Here is a 25,752-nt window from a genome sequence, read left to right on the forward strand (position 1 = left end):
GAAAAAGAAAAATTTTCATCGTAGATGGCGCTAGAGTTAAATTCCCATTAAAGATCGTTCTACAAGAAAGTGTCGGAACATTATGAAAAAATACGCAGATTAATTACATTTTATCACGTATTTGATTAAGTAACTCGATTTTTATTATTGTTAAAAAAACATTGCACTCCAGTAATTTTTTTGTTCCGAAATCCGAATGAATTTTTTTTTTCTAGGTGAAACATGCCCAACCCTGAGTCGAATTAATTGTGATATCGGCCTTAACGGTAAAGCAGCTTTTTTTCTTTTGAAAACTTGCGCAGACTGTTGCGTGAAGCGTCGATTTTTCCTTTGCATTTGCCACGCGCGTGTGCTCGCTTTGCCAAAAAATTTGTTTCTTGGCTTGTGGAAAAAAAATGGGAATTAAAAAACCAACGAGGTGCACGGCCGTTTCGTCGAAACAAAAGAAAAAGAAGCAAATTCCAAAATGCAATATGCAACAAAAGGTGGTGAATGTGAAGCAGGAGAAAAGTGGTAAAGCACTGATTATTGCCCAGGAGATCAAGTTTGCTAGGTTACTCGCCAGCAAAGACAAAAAGGTGCGCGATAAAGTGCTTAAAAATCTGAAAAAATGGTTAACTGTTCGCGCTCAGAGTTCTTTCGGTAAGTTTCAATTTTATTTTTTGGAAATTTAATATTTCCAGTTGCACGCGTGCCATATGCTCGACAATGTTTTAACTTTTAACTCAAGACTTGAATTGGAAACATTCCCTTGTAGTACAAAATGTTTCAATACATATACGTGTATAATTAATCACTTAACCTTAAAGTGGTCTGCGTGTGTTGGCGCGTGTGCTTGTGTGTGTTTGCAGACAAAATTGTAAACTTTTCCCAGTAAATATGTTTACATTTAGAATTTATAGTTTATTTGTCAGCAAGTTGTGTTTGGAGTTTCTTCAATTAAAATTTATTTTTCACTAGTTTAGTTTAGTTGTTAGTTTTAATTATTTATTTAGTTCCTAATGTAATTTATATCAGTGAATTTGGATTTAATTGAAAAAATTCTTTTTTTTTGCAGCATTTACAGAAGCGGATTTTGTAAGATTATGGAAAGGTTTATATTATTGCATGTGGATGTCGGATAAACCATTAGTTCAGGAAGAACTAGCGGAATCAATCAGCAAAATTGTACATTGCTTTTCAACAATGAAAACTGCGCTACTTTACATTAAATGTACCTTTGAAAGTCTCTCTACCGAATGGTTTGGTATCGATAGATACAGAATCGATAAATTCGAAATGGTAAATTTATATTTCAAATTAATTGCTTATTCAAACTGCGAACGGAATAATTATTGACTTTATTTTCATTAAATTTTCAGTTGTTGAGAAGGATTATTCGACAGACATTTGAGATGTGCAAGAAGCACGAGTGGAACAAGGACCTCATCATTGAATTTGCAAAGATATTGCAAGATTTCTTGGTTGCTACGAAAAATTCCCTAGGTCTTAAGTTGCAAATAGTTGAGGTGTTTATGGAAGAACTCGCCAAAGTAAGACAGATTCTTGTTTGTAGAAAAATAACTTTGCTGATAACAAAATTGACAATTTATTGTATTTGTTTTCTTATTTTCAGGTAAGTAATGGAGTAATTAGTGAAGATATAGTTACTGAATTGGTGAGGCCTTTTGCTGTCTACTTATCTAGCATTGATGATGCTAGGCAAATGAGGCACATTGTCAAGAATATCTTTAGGTATTTAATATTTCAATCGAACGTTGGAATGGATTATCTAGAAAAATTCGATGCCTGGAGAAAGGTGAGTAAAGGAATGAAATAAATAAACATTTCATTTAGACATGGATTTTTTGGATTTTTCTAACAAGTTTCTTGTTTACAGGCAGGTTTCCCCTGTGGCGTAATTGACGTAATGAAAAAAGTCGATTTATCAGACAGTGAGGCAGATTTAAATAACATTGGCCACAGTTCTGACGAAGAGGTTGCAGGTCCATCTGACCATCCTCTCGATCCACGAGCAGGAAGAGTTGACGTGGAAATTCCGCAAATTACATTTGATCCACAACAAATAACTAATTTACTTCTCGAATACAGGTTTCTTCCATCGTCAACAACCAAATCTCGTCGACAAATAGTACGACTTGCAAAAGAATTTACTCTTGTGGCGAGTGGAGAAATGCCCATTGGCGTCAAGGAAATTCAGGTCTCACTGAAGAAGAAGAATAACAATAAGAAGGCAGCGTTGGATCTTCTGAAATTCGAAGAAGAATTGTATGCAGATTCAAATAAATCGTTGCGAAAACGAAAACGCAAGAATGACGAGGAAATTTTTGCGGAAGATGAAAGTGAAAATAATGATGAAAAGTTGACAATAGAAAAAGTTGTCAAAAGAAAAAGAAAGGTTGAAGAATCCGAGGCGTCGAGTTCAAACCCAAAGTCGAATAATTTGAAGAAAAAGGCGAAAATCACAAATTTGGAGTCAATCGTTATGAATGGAAAACTAAAGAAGAAGAAGCACAGAAAGAAAAGTAAGGAATCGGAATTCGGCACTTGTGGAGACTGGGACGTTTCCATCGCCGAACCCAATGAATCTTTAAACTTTGAGGAACTACAAAAGAAGCAAAACAGCATTGCTTTGACAGTTTTAACAGAGTCTTTGAAGAACTCTAAACTTCCTACTTTGAGGCCCGTTCTCACAAAACTCGAGGATCAAAATAGGGTAAGCAAATACTCCTTCACAAGGTTCACAAGTATTTTTACTGTTAAAAAAACTTTTATTAACTTTTTGTTCTACTTTTACAGAAATTAGGCTGTTTTGACGTGAAAGCGATGAATTTCACACCAAATAAGAAGAGAGTGAAAATAATGTTGCAGAAAAACACAGCGCAACATACATCGGAATATTTTCAACAGATTCGACAAAGTCCCGCGATTCCTTATGACGCCAATCGAAAACCTCGATGTGGTGTTTTGAAACCAAGTCCTTTGCCAAGCCCGATAAATCCATTTTACAACAAAAATTGTCATCGTTAAATCATTTTTTTGTGAGACAAGGGAAGAAAAGGCAATTCAAGTGGTCAGTGAAAAAACAGTGACATTTGAACATCTATTATATTTTTTATCTTCCATCTGTGACAATGGTTAATTTGTACAGAAAACTGGTTACAGATGTACATATACATAATTTTTATCGCATTAAATCCCGTTCTTTCACTTGAATTTTATTAGAAATTCGACCAACAGATTTGTCGACTTGTAAATATTTCAAATAAATGAATTTCGCTTATCTTCATTAGACTACCAAAAACAAATCCGAGTTTTATTCTAATATTATATAGTTCTCTTTTTTTAATTCTATCAGATAATGTTTTGTTTCACAATTAATTAGATAAATTCAGGCCTCGTGTAGTATAACTTTGGATTTTTCCCGACTATTTTCAAAAAAGGCGAATTTTTTCGACTTGTTTCCAAATTTGCGTCTATTTTGACTTTCAATACCACTTTTTTGGTATAAAATGTGTCGCGCTCCGAAGAAAGGTTTCAAAAACTTTGAGGTTATGTTTTTAATTTTTTAAGTAAAAATACAGAAAGAGAATCAATTATTATTCAAAATTACTCATCTTCAAGTCATTACATTACATCCAAAATTCTAAAAAATGGAAAATTAAACTTTTTCAAAAACTCTAAATAACATAAACCATTTTTTTTGTACTTTGATTCTGAAACGTTTTTTTGACGCTTAAAGTCGATCCGAGGCCTGGAAATTTTTACAAATTTGTACCAGAGGAAAGTTTTCAGTCAAATTTTAACAGTCGATTATTAGTATTTTACTTACAAGAAATAAATATTTACTGAAAATATATTTGTAATAATTAATATATATTTAAGTTACTCACAATCAGAAACTTAATTTTCGCTGCACAAGAATATTTGATCTTTGATTTTAAATATTCTATTATGATATTTTTGTTTTATACACGTAATTTTATATACAAGTTGAATACTGAACTCTCTTAGTGAAAAATTTCAGTATTTTTACTAAAACTCTGATTTAATTTCTTTTAGAAAAGAATAATCAGGTTTTTCTATATTTAATAGTTTGGCACGTGAATCCACAGTTTGTGAGATTCATTCTCAAGTATTTTCGACTCTAAACTAAATCGACAATTTAGAAAAGAATTTTCTAAATTATTTATTTAGTTTCACTTCGACAATTTTTAAGAAACTAGATTAAACTATATATTATTTATACTCAGAAGAATAAAATTTTTCCCTATTTTCTACAACAATTACAATCTTTTTGCGCAGGGAAGCAGAATTAAAATTTACAATTAAAAATACTTGAAATAATTATACTAATTAATTTTAATTGCTTCCCTGCCCGTTTTAAAACTAAAAACTAAATTAAGATATTTTATCAGCAAAAGCTGAAAAATTATATTGTACATTTTAATGTTAGAGAAACTCAATTAAGAGTTGTAATCAATTCCGGTTCAAATCTTTGGATTAAAGAAAGTCTTGGAAAATATTGCAATATTCACAAAAAACAAAGTTTTGAGAATACATTCAGCCCTTTGGGGGGGGGAGTGAAAAATTTGTAATAAGATTATGAAAAAACTTTTGTATAGTTTTAAAACTTAAAAAAATACTTATAAAAATAGATTTTCAATGTAATTTACAAAACAGTAGTTACTGCAAAAATTATTTTGTAGTCTCCTTTTTTACTTTTCAAATTTTAACTTCTCAAGAATTATAGATACAGAGATGTCTTTACAAATTCATTCGTTAAAATTTTATTTATTTCTTTCTTTTCTTTTTGATTTCAAAAATATGGAAATAAATTTGTAAAACAAACTTTTAGATGAAAATCTTTTGAAGAAAATTTTAAAACAGAATTGTGAAGAATTTATATACTCCTCTCTGTAAATGTGACGCGATCTGAAGAAAGGGACCTTAGAAGCAAAACACTTTAAGGTTATGTTAGTGTTATTTTCTTGTTAATTAAAAGTTTCTTTATACTTATTGCAAATTAAAATCAGTGTTTCTTTAATATTTTAGTTGTAATGAAGACTCAAACATTAATGATTAATATTGACAGTTAATTATTTTTTTGTATTTTCATTTAAAAAATTGAAAACATAACCTATAATTTTTTGCTTCTAAGGTCCCTTTCTTCAGATCGCTTCACAAATAATAATGGTATTTTTTATATTTTTTTGTAAATAACGAAACTATAACGAACAGTTGAGAAAATTTTGAAAATATTTCTTGAAAAACTTATTGAATGGTAAGAGGAACACATTTTCGTTACTTGTTTTTATACTCTATTTCTATCTATATCTTAAGTCTTATTGTTAATTTCTTTGGGACTTGCTTCAGTAAATTTACGTTTCCAATGCCAGTACCATCCCATCTCGAGTTCGCTGAATCCTGAGCTGAAGAGAGACAGGCAAATGAAAATCAGCACATGTAGGATTGTCCAGAATCGAAAAAACGATGAGGTCAGTATTAATAAAATTGCGGACCCTGAAATTTCATTTCAATATAAATTTAAGTTCAAATCTAAATAAATGCAAAATTTAGATTAGAATATTATGTTAAACTGACCAGTGAGCAGAGTCCAAAAAACAAGAGCAATCCTTAGTGGTAATTGACTTGGTTTCGGCCATGGAACATCGGAAAATGATTTCTTCTCGGCAAATTGTTTGAGAATTTCCTCCTTCAGCAGCCATCGTTTCTCCAGCCAATTGCGTAAGTGAACCTCGTTTTCGGGCAAATCGCTAATGTCTATTCTCTTCACATGAAAATGTATCTCATCGGGCATTTTTCCCGTGACCAAATCAATTTCCGATTGTGGTATTCTGTCCGGATAGCCTATCGTTAAATCGTATACTGAGTCGAGGTAGTTGGATTTCTGAAGATGACGGGCTAAATACGTGAAACCAGTGGTTTTTGGATGGAGTGTGTAATTGTAGGTGGGAAGTCCGTGCTCGGCGGCATATTTATCCGACTTTTCCCGACTGCTTCGTGTCAGGTCCGTTCCCTCCGGAAATATCAGCAGCTGTGTGCGACGACGAAGATCTATTAGATAATCTAAAGACCTCGAGAGGCGGCCTTGATCCACCTCCCATCGGCGAGTTATGTACAAGAAGCTGTTCATCTGCATTATCCAACCTGCTCATTTTTTTAAATCACAATCCTTTTAGTTTCAAATTTCACATTCTATAATTTTAAATTCTGTTTACAATTTTATTTTTCATTTTCTATTATCATTCTCTATCTCTTTATTTGTAGAAAAGAAAAATGCAATTACCTGGTCCAGGAATATGACGAATGGGATCTTTAAGAATGAATTTCAATTTATGAGCAGCAATGTGGGGCAAACAGGCTTGATACATGGCACCCCATAGAAAATTCCAATCCACTCGTGTACGATGATTCATGACGAGAATTGCCGAATCATCGGGAGAAATATGATCGCCAGAGACAACAATTTTCATTCCTAATAATTCCATAAGAGCCTGTGTGTGTAAATAAAATAAAGGGAAAATTAGCCCAAGACACAATTTAAATAAATATAATTTTCAAATACTCACCGCAGGATAAAGTTCCCAGCACGAAAATAAAAGATCTCCATACCTTCGGAATTTTGGGGGACTAATGAACATCAATGGCAATAAGGGACAAGCGATGAATAAAAATCCCGCCACAATACTCCCATACCACAAACTGCAGTAGATAATTCCACGAAAAAGTCCACGCATCCCGTCACGTCAAAATTTGCTGCAAACGAAAATAAATTTACTTTTTTTATATATTAAAAAAAATGGAATGCAATTTGAAAAAAATCTGATTTACGTAATTTGGCAAATAAAAATTAACAATAATCGAATTTGATAAAAAAAAAAATGGAAAATCGTACCACATTTCACAGACATTGGTCGCTATCTACTGCCTTGTCACATGAAGAATTGTACTGGCTTCCCTCTAATATTAGCAGAAGGGCTTCCCAGTTTCCCACACCCCTGTTTTTCTCTCTTGCACTCTACCCGACTTTATATTTCCACCCTCTGCCATACTGGTGGGATGCTGTGTTGGACCATTATTGATCTCCGAGCCACTAACACAGTTATACAATCACACGATTCTTTTCCTCCATTCGAATTAAATTATCACGGCGCACTTCTTTCAATAAAGGATAAGAAACAAAAAAGAAGAAAAGAACATTTTTTTTTTCTCATTATATATTTTTTCCGACGTTCGCCACTTATTTACAAATAGATTATTTTTTTTTCAATACGTACAGCTTTTTACATTTTACACATTAAATATTTCATTAAAGACCGTATCGATAAGCTTAGTCTCATAAAAATTGGAAATAAACATTTTTATCAACTTTTCACAATTCCTTTAAATTTCAATTTCCCCATTTCTTCTCTATTCAAATAATTTTCCCTTCCAATTTTCAAGAGCGTCGAATCTTAAAATTTTATGACACTGACATTCACACTAATTCGATATTGCATGAAATTTTAAAAAATAAAAGTTTGCATTAATAAATTTTCATTTTGAAATCAAGAAACCTTTTTACTAAACTTTGTGCTAATTAACATTGAGCCCATTAATTTCTAGAAAGTCACATACACAAGTTAAAAAAATAAATTAGAAATAAAATTGAGATTTTTAAAAATATTTCTTACAAAAAAAAAAAAAAAAATATGAATAAAAAAGCTTCCCTCATGTGGAAGCAAAAAGAGACAAAAAGTTTTGAAAATGAGAATAAAATGAATGTAAAAAATTAGATTAAAAAAAAGAGTTTCCTAAAAAACAGTTCTTCGGATAAAAATATGTAAAATTTGGCCTAATTTAACAAAATTGTTTTCTAAAAAATAAAAAAGAAAAGATTCACAAAAAAGATGTGAATTTAGTTATTAGAGATATAAGATTCCAGTTATGTAGAATCTTGAGAAGATTCATCGAGAGCATCGAATCACATTTTAATAATGCACTTTCACTTGAATTATTATTTATAAAATAAATGGAATGATCGAACCTTATGGCTATAATAAATAACCGGAATATTTATCTAAAAGTTCTTTCACTTCGGCTAGAATTTTCTCCTCATCACTTACTGGCATCTCGTAAATTTCATTTAAATATTTAACAGCTTCTTTATATTGTCCGAGAGCGATATGTGATTTACCGAGGAAAAGTTTATTCTCCAGGAATGGCTCTTTTGCTAACAATTCGGCTTTCTTGAAATGCACGATCGCATCTTCGTACGAGGCACTTGGAGGCTTTGCAAATAAAGTTGACGCAACCTGAAAAAAGTGAATCAAAAAATATAACAAATTAATAATTCTAATTTTATTCTTAGACTAGAATTTTAATTTTATTCCTACTTTTCTCTCGATCCAAGTTAAATTGGATATTTCAAATTTAAATCTGCCCAAAAGATGGTGTACGGCACTGTCTTCTGGTCGAAGTTCCATTGCCTTTTCTACATACTCAGCAAAAACATAACCGTCGACTATTTTATCTTTGGTCTTCATAAATTTTCCTCTCGATCCCACGAGAATTGCGTACCACTTGTAAAGATCGGCGTGCGGAATTTCTAGAAATGACTTACATACCTCAATGCCTGAAAATTCAATGAAATTCATTTATTTCATAATTCTTTCCCACGAATTTTGAAAAATTTGAATAAATGAAAAACAGTTTTGTTCACCTTCAAAGATAAATTCCTTTTCAGTTTCCAATTCAGTCGCATTATTGCAGCAATCGTGACAAGATCTTGCGAGCCTCCAAACAATTTCCACATCATTGGGATGAGAATTAGCTAACGATTTTAATTTAAAATAAACATCGGTGTGCAAAGTTTTGTCCTTCCTGTCTTCATCGAGATTAGCGAGTATCAAATTCACGACATTCATTTCTCCTGCCCTGCATCACTAAACATATATACACTTTCCTCCTACAGCTTATAAATTTCGATCGTAAAGGTTGTATAATTACTAATGCATTTTGGTACATTTTGGTGCATTTACACATTAAACATACTCTAAATATATACATAATGCGTATGCATAATATTTACAGTGCCAAAAATAGTGAAATTTAAAAGTATATGCACGTAAAAAGCAAACTGTGCAAAATTGGAATTTGTTTCCTTTTTTTCGAAATACAAAACGAAAACAAAATTTGAGAGCACAACATAAGAGTTAAAAATTATAAAACCTCTAAGATCCATGAAACATGAATGATAATGAAATGAACAAACCTATTATCGAGATCTCCAGCACCGCCTCCTTCACTGTCGGAACAATCGAAAAACTCATCGTCTCCAACATCCGTTCCCGCTATTGAATAAGCATCGGCATCAGTTTCGTTATCAGTGCCGTTATACGTAGTTCCTTCAGACAAAGTTTGACGACTCCCCATCACTTTTTTCCTTCTACTCCTCTGCTGCTTCTGCTGTAATCTGAAATCAGTGTTTATTTAGCATTTACCGTTTCTACAACTAAATTCTATTTTATTATTATTTTCAAATCGTTGAAAAAAGATAACAATATAATTTTTATTTAATTTGTTTTTAATATATACAAATAATTGTCGAGAGAGTGAAATACCTTAATGCATTTAATTCGGCCTGTAGTTCAATGACTTTTCGATTGACCTGATCGACTTTATGATCCATTGCCTTATGTTGTTTCTTTTCTTCGATAATTTTATTGTAAATAAATAATGTTGCCGCTGTTATGACCCCGACAGTTGCACTAAGAGCAACTGCCATCATTGTTGAATTCTGCATATTACTCATGATGCTGAAATTTTTTATTTTACATTAAATATAATGTTAGTTAAAATTGTTTTTAAAATTTTAATCAAAAATTATAGTAAATTTTAAATCTTATTTATTTTTTAAAAAAAACGTTAAAAGAGTAATCAAATTTTCCTTTCTTAACATCAGCTTCGACATGACAGAAAATTTATTCACAACTTAGAATGATGGTTCAAATTTATGATGCAAATTATAATCATTCGCGTGTTGACAATAGTCACGTGTTATTTGCAACTATTGATAACAAGAATATTGCAATTTTTTTCAAAGAAAATTTAATTAGATCGAATTTCTTTACTTTTTGTAATAACTTATTTTTCGTCAAGAGTCATCATACGAATTATTTGTAATTATTAGAACGAAAATTTGTTATTAGAAATAAGAATAAATTAATACCTGTGTTTTTGTGTCAACTTTTTATCGATTAAAAGTCATAAGAACAAAGTTTAATCGACAGACCTTGAATAACCTTAAAGTATTTTCATTGAATTCGCAGTTTTCAATGCGTAATAATGTCAAACTTTGTTTGAACAAGTTAGAAAATGATGAAACTTGATTAGAAACTTTGTTAAAAATGCAAAATTTCTTATAATTTAATGTTATAGTTTTCCATCTACATGACCGGTGGCTTTTTTAAAGGTTATGTTACAAAAACATGAAAACTATTTCATAATTGTCATTTGAAATTTATAATTAAACTATATTTTATTTTTAAATTCGTTGCACCCGTTGCACCGCACAGCACGAAAAACGAAAAGTGTCACAATTTTAATTTTAACCTCTAAATAAAAATAACTTTCTCTCTGTTAGTTGACAATTTCTTTCACTATTATTTCTTGTGTTAAGAATAACATTTCACTTTAAACAGATTCTACTTGATTTTTTCCAAAAGCATTCTTTTTTTCCCAGAAAATTTCTCTTTTGCAATACAGTCGACACATTTACAATTATTACAATAAAAAAAATAAGGAAAATTATCAATTATGCAGTGGTTTTTTTTTGTTTGCGTTTGTATAAATGCTGATAAACAAGATTTTCATATTATCATCTTCATTGTCAGGACAACCAACCTGAAGTAAATTAAATTCATTAAATTCAACAGTATGACCAAACGCGGCATAGTTTGAATTTCTTTTTGAAAAATAATTTTTTAATACAAAAAAAATACTCGGTGGCAATATGAAATAAAGAGAAAATGTTTGGATTTTCAAAATTCTTTTTAATTGAAGTGAAATTAGATATACAAAAAATTACTCTCATTCATAATAATTTAGTTTACGCTTTCAAAGCAAATTTCCTTTGAGGGAACGTAGACATTTTTCTGACGGCCTTTAAAGGCTTGAGATTTGCCTGATAAGGTGTGAGTTTCCTGCGAATGGCCCTCGTCTTCTTTGGCCTCAAGTCCAATGGCTTGTATTTCTTATTCTTGTACAAAAGTCGAAGATTTTCCTTTTGCTTTTGATGCATAACAATATGCACGCGGGCAATGGCTTTTCTGAGAACTCGGCTGGAAGAAAAAATTAAAATTAATTTCATATTTTACATTTCAATGTTCAATTCAATTCAATTTGGCAAATTCTTTAAATTATCTCAAAAATTTAATTAAAGTCGTAAAAATAGTAAAAAAAAAAAAAAGTAATCATTACATTTTCGACAATTTACTGGCAGATCCTCCGGTCACCTTGGCAACTCTGTGAGACATTAATTCATGTTTGAATTCCTCCAGGAGTTTCTTCAACTCCTTCTTGTCCTTCTTACGAAGTTCGGCGCACTTTGCTTTGACCTGCAATAAAATTATGCTCATTTCTTTTTCATAATTACATTTCTCTTCTTACACTAACATTTTTTTAAATTAACTTAAAATTAATTCCCTTTTCTAATCTTTTAATAAATTCTCTAATACCCATAATATTTATATTCGTTTTACATTTAATATTTATTCAAAATTTACTTTTTTACAATCACAAACATTTTTGTTCGCCTAACCTTAAAAATGTCACCAATGTCACTGAAAAAAAATAAATATTCCCAAATTTCGCATTTGAAGATAAACAATAATCGAAGCAATCAAACATTTTCAAAAATTATAAATAATAAATGACTGAAAAAGGAAAAATGCAAGCATTCCTCGTCGACAAGGGATAAAAACGTGACAAAGTGAGGTTAGGCTGTCATTTTTCGGAATTATTGGAAAATTCCCCCGTGCAATCAATTGAAACAAAATGAAATTCTACAGGATATTAATAATAGATATCGGTAAATGGAAAATTTAAATAAATTTTAACATCTAATTAGAAATAATAGTGGATTTTTTCAAGAGTTTTGTCACATACCATTTTGCCAGATTGATGTGAAACACGAAAGAAAGTAAACTCTCGTATCTAGTCGGTCGGGCACCTTGTCAACAAAAAACGATGGATAAAGTTGAAAATTTTCAAAAATTGCTAAGTATTTGTTTGTTCTTTATTTATTTAAAAATAGATAAAAGTAATTAAAAACAACAATAATAGGAGATTTAGAGAAAAGGAATATATTTTTTTAAAATAGTAATAAAATAAATTTTCTTGAAAGGGAAGTTTTAATACGCTCCTGTGATGTTAATACGCGTGCGCTTCAAGTGTCGAACCTCTAAAGTGCGTTATAAAATCTAGTAAAGATGTGAACTTGGCTTAATTGGCTTGTCCATAAATTCCCATTCCTGGGTCGACTATCCTCAAGAAACGAAACATTTTTAGTTTCTCGCTATAATTGTTAATAAATAAAGGTAGAAATCGTAGAAATATTCATACAGAATGATAGGGAACAGTTTTGAAATTATTCTCTACTCGGGTAGTATTTACTTATTCCATTTATTTGTGTAATATTTCAATTTCCATAGGGAATAAATTATAAATTAAGAAACAATATAATTCAAATTTTAGTGTGATAATAATCTTAAGAAGTTTACATGGTTGGCTATTGTATTTACAGTAAATGCTAAAAATAGAGACATTTTTCTGCAAATACATTATAGACTTTCAGCTGCGAGTTTCTTTTTCGCCCAACGATCCTGAAAACAAAAATAAGCATTTATTTCTTTTCTTTTGGGAAAAAGTATCTTTTAGTCATATTTTCGACCTCAATTGCATTAAAAAAGATTTTTAGAAAATTGTAATTACAAGAATAAACAGTTTAAATTGAAAGTTGAAAACTTGCTTTCAAAAAAAGCGCGCTCGCGGTTGACGAATGAACTAAAAACAGTGCAGTCTGTCGGTAAAGTCGCAGTAAGTAGACACAATTTTTATTATTACATTTCTTCTTTAAAGGATACATATCAATAAGAAACATTCACGTTCACTCACAAACGTTATTTATATTCGTGTCCGAAATTTCAAGTTCATAATTATTCAAAGTAAGTTTGAAAAAAGTAAAAAAAAAAGGTTCTATTATGTTAATATTCGTTCTTGTCCATTAGTTGTTATTGCCGTAATGCAGAACTGTTAATAACTAAATATACCAGTCGTGACAAATTTGATGTTATTCAAACATTGTACATAGAAATATTTATTCATTTTGTATATAGAAACATAAAAACTTACATTAGTTCTATCCTGTAATGGTCGAATTACTCTAGGTAGAAAAGGGTCGTATTCTTTTAATCTGTATAAATCATGTTCGTAGAAATACATAAGTGTCGCAAATTTAGCAGTCAATAAAAAAAAATACACATTTGATGCCTGAACCATTTTTGTATCTAAATAACTTTTCTACAAGTAAAATTTATTTATTGCAACTAAATTTTCAGTATAACTCGTACAACTTGCCACACCAGCTGATTCGTGAATTGTTATGAAATTGGGGCGATAATAACGCCACTTTCTTTGCACTATAATTATTCTCACATGGTAAAACAGAAGTTTTTTTTAAATCAGCTAATTGACAAATTAATTATCAAAATAATAATAAAATAGAAAAAATTGTAAAAATAAAGTAAAAAAATTTTGTACCAAAAAGAAAGGTTTTCTACATTATCGATATTCTACTTTACCGACAGTTACAGGATAGGTCCACAAGATGGCGACACGGTCAGTAGACGGGTGTATGTAAAATAATAGCTGATTGGTTAGTGTGGATTGTGAATCCCCGCCCACCAGGTGGCCGTTGAAAGTGTAGTTCATTACAGAGAAAACGTCGGGCGCTGTGTGTGTGCTCTCTTCAATCGAGAGAAAAATCTTAAATGAATCGTGTCGGTGCGTTAATATGTAACGACTAAAGAAAAAAGGTTTTTTAAACGTGCGGGTCTACCAATAATTTGGGGGACGTAAGGCTCGTGAGTGATAGTGTTTGTTTCAAGATTAATAATATATTTTTTTATATTCCTTTTAAATACGGTGTGCAATTTTTTTCTTGTGGCTGCAAAACTAGGGTTAGTCGACGTCAGCTGGTCGGAAATGGCGGCGCTGGTGGCAGGTGTCCAGTATGGTTTGTCTTCGCACGCCAATTTTCATGAAAACAAGTCCCTCATCTTTGTTAAACTCACCGATTCAGCGCAGCGTGCCATCGAAGACTTTTTGCGCAATCGGGTAAGTAAAAATTTTTATGTAAAATGTTGTGTTTTTAGATAAAAAAAAATGTAGTTTTCCTTATTGATGACGATGATTAGCAAATGTGTGTGTCCGTCGGTAAAGGGAAACGTGTGAGAGTGAGTGAGAAAAGAGAGAGAGACAGATTTAGTTTTGAGATGAAACAAAGTGAGAGGGAGAAAGCGTGCAAGCAAGATGGGATTATATTTCAGACTTTCAATTTTGGCCCTGATATTTCCATATTTAAATATTTTTTTCTATTTAGATTTAATAATTGAGTTTCAGTTTTTAAACCTCAGTAAATCTGAAGAGTGGAGAAAAAATCATAGGTCAATGATTGAATTTAACTTAACAGCTGCCCACTTTTATCGCAACAATTTTTACACTAATTTCCTTTTTTTTAAAGGAATATTTGCCTTTGATTTTTTCATCAACTTTTTCTTAGATTTAGTATGACAGTTGAGGCTAAACATTGTTTCCGTATGGTTTGACAGTAACGGATTACGTAATTAAATCTCGTCACTCTGACAAATTCTAATCTCCCTCTGTCTCTCTCTCTATCTCTTAAGTTTCCGAATTTCTCCTATAGGGAGATTAAAAACTTTATTTCAATTTTTAATGCTAAATGAGTACTTTTTTTTGTTGAAAACCTTTTGTTTGTAAATTCAGAAAACAGCTGTTGCGACAGAGATGTGATTCAAACGTCATCATGACAAGGACTTTTATAACCATTTCGAAAACGGTGTCATGATTAAATTGACGTTTTCTTTTTATTGCCTAATTATTTTTTCTCCAACTATTTAAATTTTAAATCACAAATTAATAATTAAAAAATATTTTTTTTTATTTACCAAGAAATCTGCGAAATCTATTTTTCTATATAAGTTGTTTGTTAATATACCTAGGGAATGAGTCATTTTTTTCCCGGAACAAATAATTTTTCTCCCGTTTGTACTTTACCGTTTTTTTTATTTGTACAGTCTGAAGAAAATTTATTTAAATATGACGTAAAAAAATTGATTTTCCATTTCATGTGAATTCATGTAATTTCCCGCAGGTCACTGCCAACAAAAATCTTATCAAGAATTATGTTTTTATCTCCCTCTCTTTCTCTCTCTGTTTCTGAATTTTTAAGAATATATTACAATTGACACTGCGGGAATTTGTTTCTGTAGAAAGACCAGATAATGAAATATGTCTTCATTTTTGCTTGCGACACTGGCGTTTCTCTCTGTCTCTCTCTTACTCATTGTTAATGGTGAACGTTTCTAATGACTATTTAATCATATTTTTTTAGTAGTAAATTAAAAAAAAAGCATCTAGTATTCTATTACTTAATATATTTGTACATATGTTATTTATTTTTACATGCATACTAGTTTGATCAATTGAATAAAAATTGAAATTTTTATCATTAATACACATTTATGTGTAGAAGAGTTTTTTCCTGATAATAATTTTAATATCAGTTTTTTTTTGCAAACGTATAAAAAAAAGTACGTCGAATGAAAAAGAGAGAAAAAGAAACACTTGTTGAAAGTTTATTTAAGATAAATATGTAAATATTCACGGATTATTGTCCGATTGTATTTGAAAGTGAGTTTTTTTTTTCAAATTTTGTTTCAATTTAACACCATTATAATGTATATTTTTAAAAATCGTAAATTTGTTCTAAGAATGAATATTGTATGAAATGGAAAATATTTTTGAAATACAATATTGAAGGAATTTTCTGGTTCAAAGTAAAAAAATGGTAATGGTTTTAACGAGGGAAATATATAAAATGTTTGGGAATTTACAGCGGTAACAAAATTAGAGGTTATGTTAGCTGATTTATATAAATATTTTTTTTCTATCACCTTATCATTTTTTATTATTAATTATGTTATTTATTTTTTTTATCAGTTATATTATTTATTACAAATTATTATACTTTATTGTTTAAATAAATAATAAAGAATGTAGGGACATATGACATAATTCTAGTAGTACCGACGAATGATAATAGTGATAAATAATTAATTAAAATATTTTTTTATAAAAAAAAGATTTATAATTCAAATAATGATTATATTTATAAATAATTTATAATCATTGTTTCGATATACAATATGTTAGAAATTCCCTATTATAAAATGATTTCTATCGGTCGAAGCATAAAAGTTTTGAAAGAGAATCGGTCAATATAATAAGATCTTTTACAGGAGATAAAAATTAGAATATTCGTGTTTACAAAAAGTGTCCATAATTTTGATTTTCAAAAAGGATTTCGAATTTCGAAAAGAAGTTAATGAATTTAAATGAAAACACATGGAAATGATATGCAACCAAGTATTATAATTTCTTTGCTAATGAGATGTGAATCTATTATAATGCATGAAAAAAAATTGGATATTCAAAAGTATAGATATTTAGAAGGGTTAAGATTATACGGGAGTATGTCTCTTTCTTAATGTTTAATATTTTGAAAGTAACTTTATTTGAAGAATTTTATTATATTGTGATGATCAGGGTTATTGTTGGGAATTTTATTCTAAATATTCTATAAAGAGTATTCTTAACATCTCCCCCGTCTCTCTCCGCACCGTCTTTTGTGTATTATATGCAACATATTGAGACGAGTGTTGAGTATTCGGACACGCGCATCCAGCTGCTGAGTTCACGAGATGTGTTCAGTTTTGGTCGTTTTTCTTCATTCTATAGAAAAAAATTTCTCGTATTTGGTTTCCATTTTTTTTATTCGATAAAATTTATAAAAAATTCCTAAAATACCCAAAATTAATAAATATTATGCTTTCTTTTTTTTAAATGTCTAAAGAAAGAAATTTGTACTTTTTGGAAACTTTTCGATTTTATTAAAAACAAAATTAATACCTTCTCATTGTTTTTGACACTTAGCGTCGATTCAGGACCCTGAAGTTAGCGATAATTCTTGCACTAATTTTTTAAAAATGAGTACCATTTTTATTGAAATGGAGATAAGTAAACGATGAAACGAGTTGTGGTAATAAATATAAAAATAAATATGTAAGTAAAGAAAAAAAGAAAAATGAGGAGAAAAATTGAATATCTTGTATGTAAATTAAAGCAGTAAAGACCAATATTAGTAGAACCTTGTTGTCATGAAAACATTGCGCTATCTACGACTTTTGTAAATGTTAAAAAAGAGATAATTTGATAAAGTTGAAAATCTCAGCAGAGAGTAAATAATATTGCCTGTTGAAATTGGATTCGCCCGTAGGCGGATGAACTTGCAAGGTTATCGAGATTTCCATTCTCCTGCGCGAAATAGTGAGGACCCTTCTTTCACAGTCTTTCGGTATGTGTATATACCCTACCGGAAATTCCCGTAACGACCCCCTAGAGCAATCCAGCTGCCAACGTATTCTTCTGAATTTAAATAACGTTCCCAGTCAACGTTCTCCTTTACCTACTAAATTTAATTTTTATTATACCTTATCCATTATATTTCTATTAGTGACAATCTCGTTTCGTTTTCGCAACCACTTCTTCTTTTCTCGAATTTGAAAGAAATATAGTTTTCTTTTTGTCAATCCTGGTTCGAGTTTCAAATGTGGAACCATTGCTATTTTGGTAATTTTTTCAGTGTCGAATCACTTCACGAAAAGTGACATGCGCGTTGAATCGTATCTTGTGATGTGCGACTACCTTTAGATTTATAATTAGAGCAAGGCGACCAGGGCAGGCGCTAAACTCGGTGGCCGCTAAACGAGAAAGAAGAAGAAGAAGAAGAAGAAGAAGAAGAAAAAAAACCACTGGTGGTGTTATAGAGTGCATTCGTCTCGTATGACGATATCTTCGCGAGACTTCTCGCCCCTCTCTTTCCAGCTATATGCTAACTGCTGCTGTCCTTCTTCCCTTTAAAAATCCCCATCCACTGGCTTTGGCGAATAGAACCACCACCACCATCACCATCACCACCACCACTAGTAGTGAGGATGCAGCTGGTGCCGAGACCATTGATCGCTGTCAGGACGATGCGAGTCGAGGCGAGGGTCGAATGCTTTGGCTTTCGGGTTTAGGTAATGGTGGTAGTAAAAGAAACACCGCTTGCGATGAAAGGATATTCCACCCCTGATGATCTTAGCAGGCCTTTAAACCAAACACCTGAAATGTCCCTTTTTTCATTATAATTTATATCACCCTGGGAATTTACAAACATTTTTTATTTCTTTCCTTATGTTGCCCTTGCCCTTGTCCATTTTTTTTTAGTACAACTTTCTTTAAGACAATTAGTTTACTATCATTTTTTAATATAGTTATTTTACTACGATTATCCAGTGCAATTATTTTACAATAACTTTTTATTATAACAATTATTTTACTACTATTTTTTAGTAACAATTATTTTTATTTCACCACTCTTTTTAAATAGCAATTATTTGCTAGAATTTTTGTATTGGAATTATTTTACTACTTTTTTTAATAACAATTTATTATTTTGAAACAATTTTTCATTGCAATTATTTTACTGCTGTTTTTGATACAATTCGAAAATTGATTACAAAAATTTATGACTCTCAAAGAATTGCATTTAAAATTGTAGTAAAAAAAACTTTAAAATTGCAATAGAATAATAATTTGTATTAAAAAGTTGAATGTAAGAAAATTATACTAACAATTTTTTATTATAAAATTGCAGTAAAAAAAACTTAATTTCAACTTAAAAATTTTTGTTAAAATAGATGAAAAAATTGCAGTAGGTAAAATAATTATATTAAATAATTGTCTTAAAAAATTAAATATAAAAAAAAAAAATCAAAAAACTATATTAAAAATTTTATTAAAAAATTGTATTAAAAATTGCGGTAAAAAATTAAAATTTATAGTAAAATCTTAAAAACTAGTAAAAAAGTTTTAAAATTGATCTTAAATTATTGCATTAAATAATTATATTCAAAACCTAATATTCGTTTATCAGCATTTAGACAAAATGTCTATAACATATAATCAAACAATGTTGCTTTTCATATATAATTGAAAAGTTAATTGTTCGAAAAATTACACTATTTTTATTGTATTCACCTATAATTGACTTACATTGTCATCCACGCAGAGGACATAAAATAAAAACATTTGTTTCCTTTTTTTTTTATTAAAAAGTAATAAAATAATAATAACAATTTACGATAATCTAAAAAAAAATTCCTTATCGTGCGTTTAAAAAAAAATTTCAGGAAAATGTTGATTTCATCTGATACCTCTTAATACCCAAAATGATTTCATGATTAAATGTGTATATTTTAATATAAGTAGCTGATTATTTTTATATTAAAAAAATATTTCTCTTTGCAGTAATTTTTTCTTTTACAAAAATGTAAACATAATATTTTGAATTCTTTTTTTTAATTTAATTCTTTTTCAAAGAAAGGAATGTATTTTAATACGAGGAAGTTTGGAATAATTTATAATGAAAGAAGAAAAAATTCTCTTTTTCAATAAAAAATAATATTTATGATTTTTCTCACATACGTCAGGGATTTTTGTGCGGTAAAATCTGTATAATTTGATAAATTGGTTTTTTTTTCGCTGTATGATTAATATTTAATGGGAAAAATCAGGTCAATATAAATGTGAGAAGCTGCACATTTTCTTTTATTTGCCTTTGCAAGGTACAACATTGATACTTAGAATGTTGATTTATACGAGATTAGATAAGATCCACGTGTCCAAGTCAATGTTTTAATTTCGCCTTTTGTTTCTTAAAATTCATATTTATTAGTTTTAAGAAATTTTGTGAAAATTAGTTTCTTTTTTTATGACTTTTCCATAAAGTCAATGTTAAAATTTTTCTGAACTGTTTTTTTTACGTTTTATTCCCTTTAATTATTTATCAAGTTTCAAAAAGGTTTAAATTGGAATTCTGCAGTATTCCACACTGTAAAAAAAGTCTAAGCTTAATTTTGACTACTATACAACTTTTACATCAGAACAAATATTAAGACTGTTTGTACAGTACAGAAATCTGGGTTTTTTTAAATAACCAAAAAACGAGGTCTAACAGAGTATTTGATTGAAACCTAATTTTTCTCTGAGTGTGACAAATAGGTTAAATTTAACAGTTTCGTTAAGTGAAGTAAAAAAAATGATCCCAGTCTTTCGAGATCTTAATTTCTTAACAGTTAACACCCCATTTAGAGTGATTTTAAACTCATTAGAATTTTCAGGGGAAAACTGAAGCTGCGTATTTTTACACCGTGAACTTATATTTAGAAAGGCATATCGAAGTAGTTGAAACCTCTCCCTTTTATTCTTAAACTTCCAAAATTTTCTATTTGAAATAGTATATTTGTGGAATGTCTTAAAAAACTTTCCATATTCTAATTTTTCTCTTTGGTTGTGAAATAAAAGAAGTAGGGAAAAAAAAGAGTGTTTCTTTTATTGGTTGTGTTGATTTTCTCCTCCTTTTATTTCTATATATATGTATACATGTCCTGGTATTAAGTCAAGTTTTAAGATCAATTTTAATCGTGGCGATTATATCTATATGTATGTATGCATGCTTAACACGCGCGAACGCACAATCACCGAGTGTACGTGAAAACTCGAAATTGCACGCATGCTCCTGCATATTTTAGAATACAGACATACGTAAGAGATAGGTTCACCAGCCAAATGCTCGATTATCGAAAGTGAGTCGTGAATAACAACGCCGACAGTGTTCGAGTCGTAACCATTCGGCCTTGGGAGGGTTGTTGGAAAGTTTCAATTGAAATCGATGGCCTATAAGAATATATACATGTACATACTGAACTATAAAATGGACCTGATTGAATCGAGATGGAAAAGTTGCATGTGATTTTTAAGTAGGATGATGTACTTCTTCTTTTCTTTTAGAGAACATGTTCAAGTAAATCCAAACTGTTAATTTTGATGATAATTTTTCTCTTGATATGTATAGGTCCATCATGCTTGAAGCAGTAGCCATAAAACCAAAAATTCTGGATTGAACCATCAAAGATTATTTGATACTCACTCTAATTCGAACCACTACAGTTATCGAAGAATCCAGTGCAATGGACAGAAGTTGATGGCAGTTTTGTTCTAGTAAGACAAAACTTAAACGTCAATATCTACTCTTCAAAAATGAAGAAAGGTTTTTTTTTATATCTGAGCTATAATAAATAAAACCTTATCGAAAATAAAAGGAGTCTGAAGAAACCTATTAAAAATTGAAAAGCTTGTAGGAAAATCAACGGGGACCAAATTGAATAAAAGTTAAATCCCGTGTAGAAACTGACCTATTTTTCCCCATTTAAAATAAGATTTTAGCCTTTGCCTCACCAGAAACTAGGAAAACTGTTTGGGCCCTTGCTATAAAACCCCATTTCAAGTGGAGCAGAGTAGGGAAATTTCTACACCGGATATTCAAAGATGTACTAAAATTTGTGCCTCCAGACTACAAATTTAGGACCCTGGTCACAATATCTTACTAGAAAGTTGGCAATACTGTCGGTCTTCGACCCCTCGGTCTACAACAGAGGAACATATGTTTAAATGACATTGGCACTTGGGTCGAAATTCCTATAGAAGAAATATACAAAAAATCAACCTAAGTGACAATATTACTTGAATACGTATGCCTCTGTTATAGAGCATAATTTTTAGTTCCTGTAGTTTAATTTTTTTTCTGAAATATTAAAAAAGAATTAATAGGGAAATAATGAGTAGAAGTAGACTATAGTTTTAGAATGGAGAAATAATATCTAATTTGTTGATCTACCCTGTAGGCCAGGTGTATTATAAGTAACGTGTTAAACGACGAGAGCCTCTTTAAATGTCAACTTGACAAAATTGGGAGAGTTTGGCTTACCGGTTTTTTTTATACCGATACTACTACTACTACGTCTTCTACTTTGTATATATGTTAAAATGCACATAGAGAGTGTGCCAGAGGAGAAGAAACGAGTCACAAAATTGCTTTACCGACTTGGCCAAACCAATGCTCACACTGACTCATTCTCTCTTCACACTGACAAAGGAAAATTTTCCCATGACCCAAACTTTTTGGGGTTCACTTTCTCGAGTTTCATTCCTTTGTTCGTTTTCATCAAAAATCGATACTCTAGCCCCATTGAGAAATTGATCCCCCCCCCAAATAAAAGTAAAAAAATTGTTTATGTTACGCAAAGTAGTTAAAATTTCAATATTCTGCCTTTTCTTCACTCAGGGAAAAATTATTTACTGAATCAAATACTCTTTGAAATTATTTTTAACATGGTTTAAAAATCTGTATTAGACTTGAATTATTCGAATCCGTTTAATTCTTTCTATTTTATTTCTATTATAGTAATTTATTTACTTTTTGGAAAATAATGAATTGTCGATAAATTGAGTGCAATGAAATGATAGTTTGAAAATTTAACCTTTCTCTCTACACTGTCTACTTTTCCTTCCTGAGTGAAGCCGCTTGATGCTAGTTTCCTATTATATCGTCGGGCGTCACCCTTCGTTCAAGTACATATAGTCGTTATTCTCTAGTTTTTTTTTCTCTTCCTTCTGCCACGATCTAATCCGTAATTCCAAGTCAATAATTACCATCACGTCAGATGAGTTTACTCCCCAATGAACCAAACTGTAGAAAAAAAAAAGCTGTATGTGTTGTCCTCCACGATTATAAAGCTTTTATAATTAGATTCAATATTTTTTTTCCTTCTTTTTTTATTTTAAACTTACTATATCAATACTTTAAATACTACTTTGTCATCTAATATACACTTTGTGCTTGAAAAAAATTAACATTGTAAGGAAGATTTAATTTTTTCCTTATTAGGAATTTTCATCCTCTTTATTTGGAGAAATTGTTTTAAAAAAACTTTGAAATTCGATTAAAATTTAGAAATTTGGATTATTTATTTATTTTCTCGAAAGAAGAATTGATAAATGATTTTTTTCTACGATAAGAAAATAGTATTTAAAAACTTGTGAAGTTGTAGAGGAAAATATTTGAAAGTACATCGTTAAATCGTTCTTCGTGGCATCCCTCCATTATTTTACCATAACCGGATGAGTTAAAACCCCTCGACGTGACGACCGACGGTTAGAAAAACACGTGGTTGATCCCCTTGAAACCATTTTCACAAAGAAGGTATATACTTTTAACACACTACACCATCAAAAGGTTAATTGTATGTATCGGAATTTCACCGCAACAGTCTCTGATAAAATGTCAATATATACTGCAAATATTTTTTTCCAATTGTTTTTTTTTCATTAATTCAATAAAATTATTATTGTAATTATTATCATTAATATTAATAGTATAGTTAGTCCCTTTTCTCTGTTTTACCCCCCCCCCCCCCTCTACCCCTTTCTTGATAATTTATAAAAATAATTTTTTTGTGAGTTGTCATTTACTTAAATCAAAACTAATTGAATTTTAAAAGAGTTGCTTCAACAATTTTCATTAATAGATGAATTTCTTCAATTTTAAAGAACTTATATCACTTGAAGTGATGGATCTTCATGTTTTATAATAATATTCTTATAAGTTGTTGAATTTCAAAAGGTTTGAATTTAAAATTTTGAAAATCTTAATTCCTATGGAAAAATAACAAATTCTTCTTAATAAAAAATTGTAACAGAATAGAAAGAAATAATTATTGTTAAAAAAATTTAAAAATGTAAAAGATATATTTCACTTTGTTACTATAAAATTTTGTAGAAAAAGAAAAAAATTAAGAATTGTGTTTTGGGATTTGGAGGGAAAATAGTTTTGTTTAAATGTACCTATACCTAGATAGACTTTAGTACTTCACTAAACCTAAATCATTCCATTGAATTATATTCCTGTCTGTAACGATCTATCTCTCTAGAAGCGCAGCCGACATTTCCGGCTTTCGAAGTAGCACCCACGTGCTGTGTATTCGATACGCCTGAAAAACTTCTTCGAAACTGGTTTAAAAAGATTAATTACTGCTCACCATGTCTTTTTTATTTCGCTCTTTTCTTTTATCGATACAATTTTTTTCAAGAAAAGGGAAAAAAGAATTTTTTTTTTTTTCTCTATAGATTCGAAATTTTTTTTTCTCAATAAGCTAAAAAAGCTTCCTCCTTGCTGTAGAGCAAGCCCTCGGTATTAAATTTTAGTTTTTTGACCTCGCTCCGAAGAAAGGTGAATAAAATACAAATTATTCTTAGGTTATGTTTGCGTTATTTTTACAATTAAAATTTGATTGTAATTTTCAAATATTACAATCGTAGAGGCACAAAAGAAACAACACCGCGCACTTAATTTTCCTCCAAGTTTATAATTTACATTATTCTATATTTCTTTTTATATTTATAAAGTAACAGTTGTTCGGCACTCGAGCGTTAAATAACAAACTCATAAATCTCATTATAGTTACTCAATTGCTTGTTCGTTATCGAATTCGTTTGCTATAACATTCTTAATATTCTTTTTCACCCCTTTTCAAAAATATAATTTAATACGCAAAAGATATTTTTAAAAATGTACGACACTTTCCCTAATTAAGCGATGAATTGAAGAAAATTCCAAAAAATTTTTGTTGAACGATTGCAAAGTGTATTTTTAAAAATTTACCTGTGGCGTTTTTTTCATTTTAAAAAAGTTTATAGAAAGAGGAAGCCGGCTTTTTTTTTTGTCTTTTTTGATAAAGCAAGTAACAGTTTTAACGCCGAAAGCAATTTATTAATCGCGACAGCGTTGCCACATTACAACACACAGCGGTCTCGATTTCACCTAAAAGTTCTTCTCGCATTACGTCAGTCTAACTTTTTTTCGGAACTGTTATTGTTATTATTATTTTGTGAAATCAATCACTTTTTTGAGTGTAATAATAATAATAATAATAATGATAAAATAATAAAATAGTTGAAATGTAACGAAAAGGGAATTAGAATAAGATTTCGTTTCAATAAAAGATTATTTTCGAATGTGACGGTGGATATTGAGATCGTTTTTAATATATGGATTTCTTTAGGTCAATCTGTTGCGTCTATAAACGTAAAATTGAAATATTCCAGTGTATTTCAAGGCTCTCGATTGGTCAGAGAAATCGTATATGCCGCGCGGGATTAAATAGTCAAATAACGGTAGGACGTGTAATTTATTCAGTTATATATATGTGTTATTAAGTATGGTATACAGAGGATTTATACACATGGAACAAGGCAATATCTAAAACACGACGATTTCAACTCGAGAGATTCCATCGATTATTATCGAACAAGTTATGTGTGTCACGAAAAACTAAATCATTTTTTTTTTTTTCTAAAACAATAACCTAAATTCTGATTTTAAGAAACAAATTATTTCAAAATAAAAGAATTTTCTTTCTCATTAATTATCAACGCCACATAAAAAAT

General features: G+C 30.1%; 5 protein-coding genes across 6 annotated transcripts in view; 2 read left to right on the top strand and 3 right to left on the bottom strand.

Annotated features, from left to right (window-relative positions):
• Window positions 1–305: 305 nt before the first annotated feature.
• LOC122506142 (ribosomal RNA processing protein 1 homolog) lies at window positions 306–3,308 on the top strand. The gene is made up of 6 exons (XM_043618147.1): window positions 306–642; window positions 1,058–1,281; window positions 1,362–1,532; window positions 1,616–1,798; window positions 1,880–2,716; window positions 2,800–3,308. The coding sequence occupies exons 1-6, from the start codon at window positions 396–398 to the stop codon at window positions 3,028–3,030; spliced, it is 1,893 nt and encodes a 630-aa protein (XP_043474082.1). The 5' UTR covers window positions 306–395; the 3' UTR covers window positions 3,031–3,308.
• A 1,627-nt stretch (window positions 3,309–4,935) lies between these two features.
• On the bottom strand, window positions 4,936–7,220 carry LOC122506143 (lysocardiolipin acyltransferase 1-like). Its single transcript, XM_043618148.1, has 5 exons — window positions 6,920–7,220; window positions 6,594–6,780; window positions 6,311–6,518; window positions 5,605–6,171; window positions 4,936–5,523 (listed from the first exon to the last, which is right to left on the bottom strand). Exons 2-5 carry the CDS (start codon window positions 6,759–6,761, stop codon window positions 5,339–5,341), a joined length of 1,128 nt encoding a protein of 375 aa, XP_043474083.1. The 5' UTR covers window positions 6,762–6,780; window positions 6,920–7,220; the 3' UTR covers window positions 4,936–5,338.
• Window positions 7,221–7,333: 113 nt separating this feature from the next.
• Window positions 7,334–10,853, bottom strand: LOC122506144 (regulator of microtubule dynamics protein 1-like). The gene is made up of 6 exons (XM_043618149.1): window positions 10,235–10,853; window positions 9,627–9,821; window positions 9,278–9,478; window positions 8,726–8,940; window positions 8,400–8,638; window positions 7,334–8,318 (listed from the first exon to the last, which is right to left on the bottom strand). The coding sequence occupies exons 2-6, from the start codon at window positions 9,815–9,817 to the stop codon at window positions 8,058–8,060; spliced, it is 1,107 nt and encodes a 368-aa protein (XP_043474084.1). The 5' UTR covers window positions 9,818–9,821; window positions 10,235–10,853; the 3' UTR covers window positions 7,334–8,057.
• A 183-nt stretch (window positions 10,854–11,036) lies between these two features.
• On the bottom strand, window positions 11,037–12,325 carry LOC122506191 (60S ribosomal protein L35). The gene is made up of 3 exons (XM_043618241.1): window positions 12,172–12,325; window positions 11,485–11,621; window positions 11,037–11,345 (listed from the first exon to the last, which is right to left on the bottom strand). Exons 1-3 carry the CDS (start codon window positions 12,172–12,174, stop codon window positions 11,114–11,116), a joined length of 372 nt encoding a protein of 123 aa, XP_043474176.1. The 5' UTR covers window positions 12,175–12,325; the 3' UTR covers window positions 11,037–11,113.
• A 1,643-nt stretch (window positions 12,326–13,968) lies between these two features.
• LOC122506192 (RNA polymerase II elongation factor Ell) overlaps window positions 13,969–25,752 on the top strand; it is a 72,620-nt gene continuing 60,836 nt past the window's right edge. Inside the window, exons 1-2 of one of the 2 annotated variants that reach the window (XM_043618243.1) lie at window positions 13,969–14,147; window positions 14,243–14,400. In XM_043618243.1, the coding sequence (XP_043474178.1) occupies window positions 14,269–14,400 (132 nt within the window). In that variant the 5' untranslated portion in view covers window positions 13,969–14,147; window positions 14,243–14,268. Of the gene's footprint in view, window positions 14,401–25,752 lie in introns of both variants that reach the window. The other variant, XM_043618242.1, reaches the window with a different exon arrangement.

The sequence above is a fragment of the Leptopilina heterotoma genome, unplaced genomic scaffold, assembly GCF_015476425.1.
Source record: "Leptopilina heterotoma isolate Lh14 unplaced genomic scaffold, ASM1547642v1 Lhet_397, whole genome shotgun sequence".
Classification (NCBI taxonomy): domain Eukaryota; kingdom Metazoa; phylum Arthropoda; class Insecta; order Hymenoptera; family Figitidae; genus Leptopilina; species Leptopilina heterotoma.

Bases quoted from the DNA above. Each gene is read 5' to 3' on its own strand.
- LOC122506142 (XM_043618147.1), top strand. From the start codon at position 396: ATGGGAATTAAAAAACCAACGAGGTGCACGGCCGTTTCGTCGAAACAA. The intron at 1,533-1,615 runs GTAAGACAGATT...TCTTATTTTCAG, and splicing joins TTATGGAAGAACTCGCCAAA to GTAAGTAATGGAGTAATTAG. The intron at 2,717-2,799 runs GTAAGCAAATAC...CTACTTTTACAG, and splicing joins AACTCGAGGATCAAAATAGG to AAATTAGGCTGTTTTGACGT.
- LOC122506143 (XM_043618148.1), bottom strand. From the start codon at position 6,761: ATGCGTGGACTTTTTCGTGGAATTATCTACTGCAGTTTGTGGTATGGG. The intron at 6,172-6,310 runs GTAATTGCATTT...AAAAATGAGCAG, and splicing joins TCGTCATATTCCTGGACCAG to GTTGGATAATGCAGATGAAC. The intron at 5,524-5,604 runs GTCAGTTTAACA...ATGAAATTTCAG, and splicing joins TTTTTGGACTCTGCTCACTG to GGTCCGCAATTTTATTAATA.
- LOC122506144 (XM_043618149.1), bottom strand. From the start codon at position 9,817: ATGAGTAATATGCAGAATTCAACAATGATGGCAGTTGCTCTTAGTGCA. The intron at 8,941-9,277 runs GTTTGTTCATTT...TTAGTGATGCAG, and splicing joins GCTGGAGATCTCGATAATAG to GGCAGGAGAAATGAATGTCG. The intron at 8,639-8,725 runs GTGAACAAAACT...TTGAATTTTCAG, and splicing joins AAAGGAATTTATCTTTGAAG to GCATTGAGGTATGTAAGTCA.
- LOC122506191 (XM_043618241.1), bottom strand. The intron at 11,346-11,484 runs GTAATGATTACT...TTTTTCTTCCAG, and splicing joins GCCAGTAAATTGTCGAAAAT to CCGAGTTCTCAGAAAAGCCA.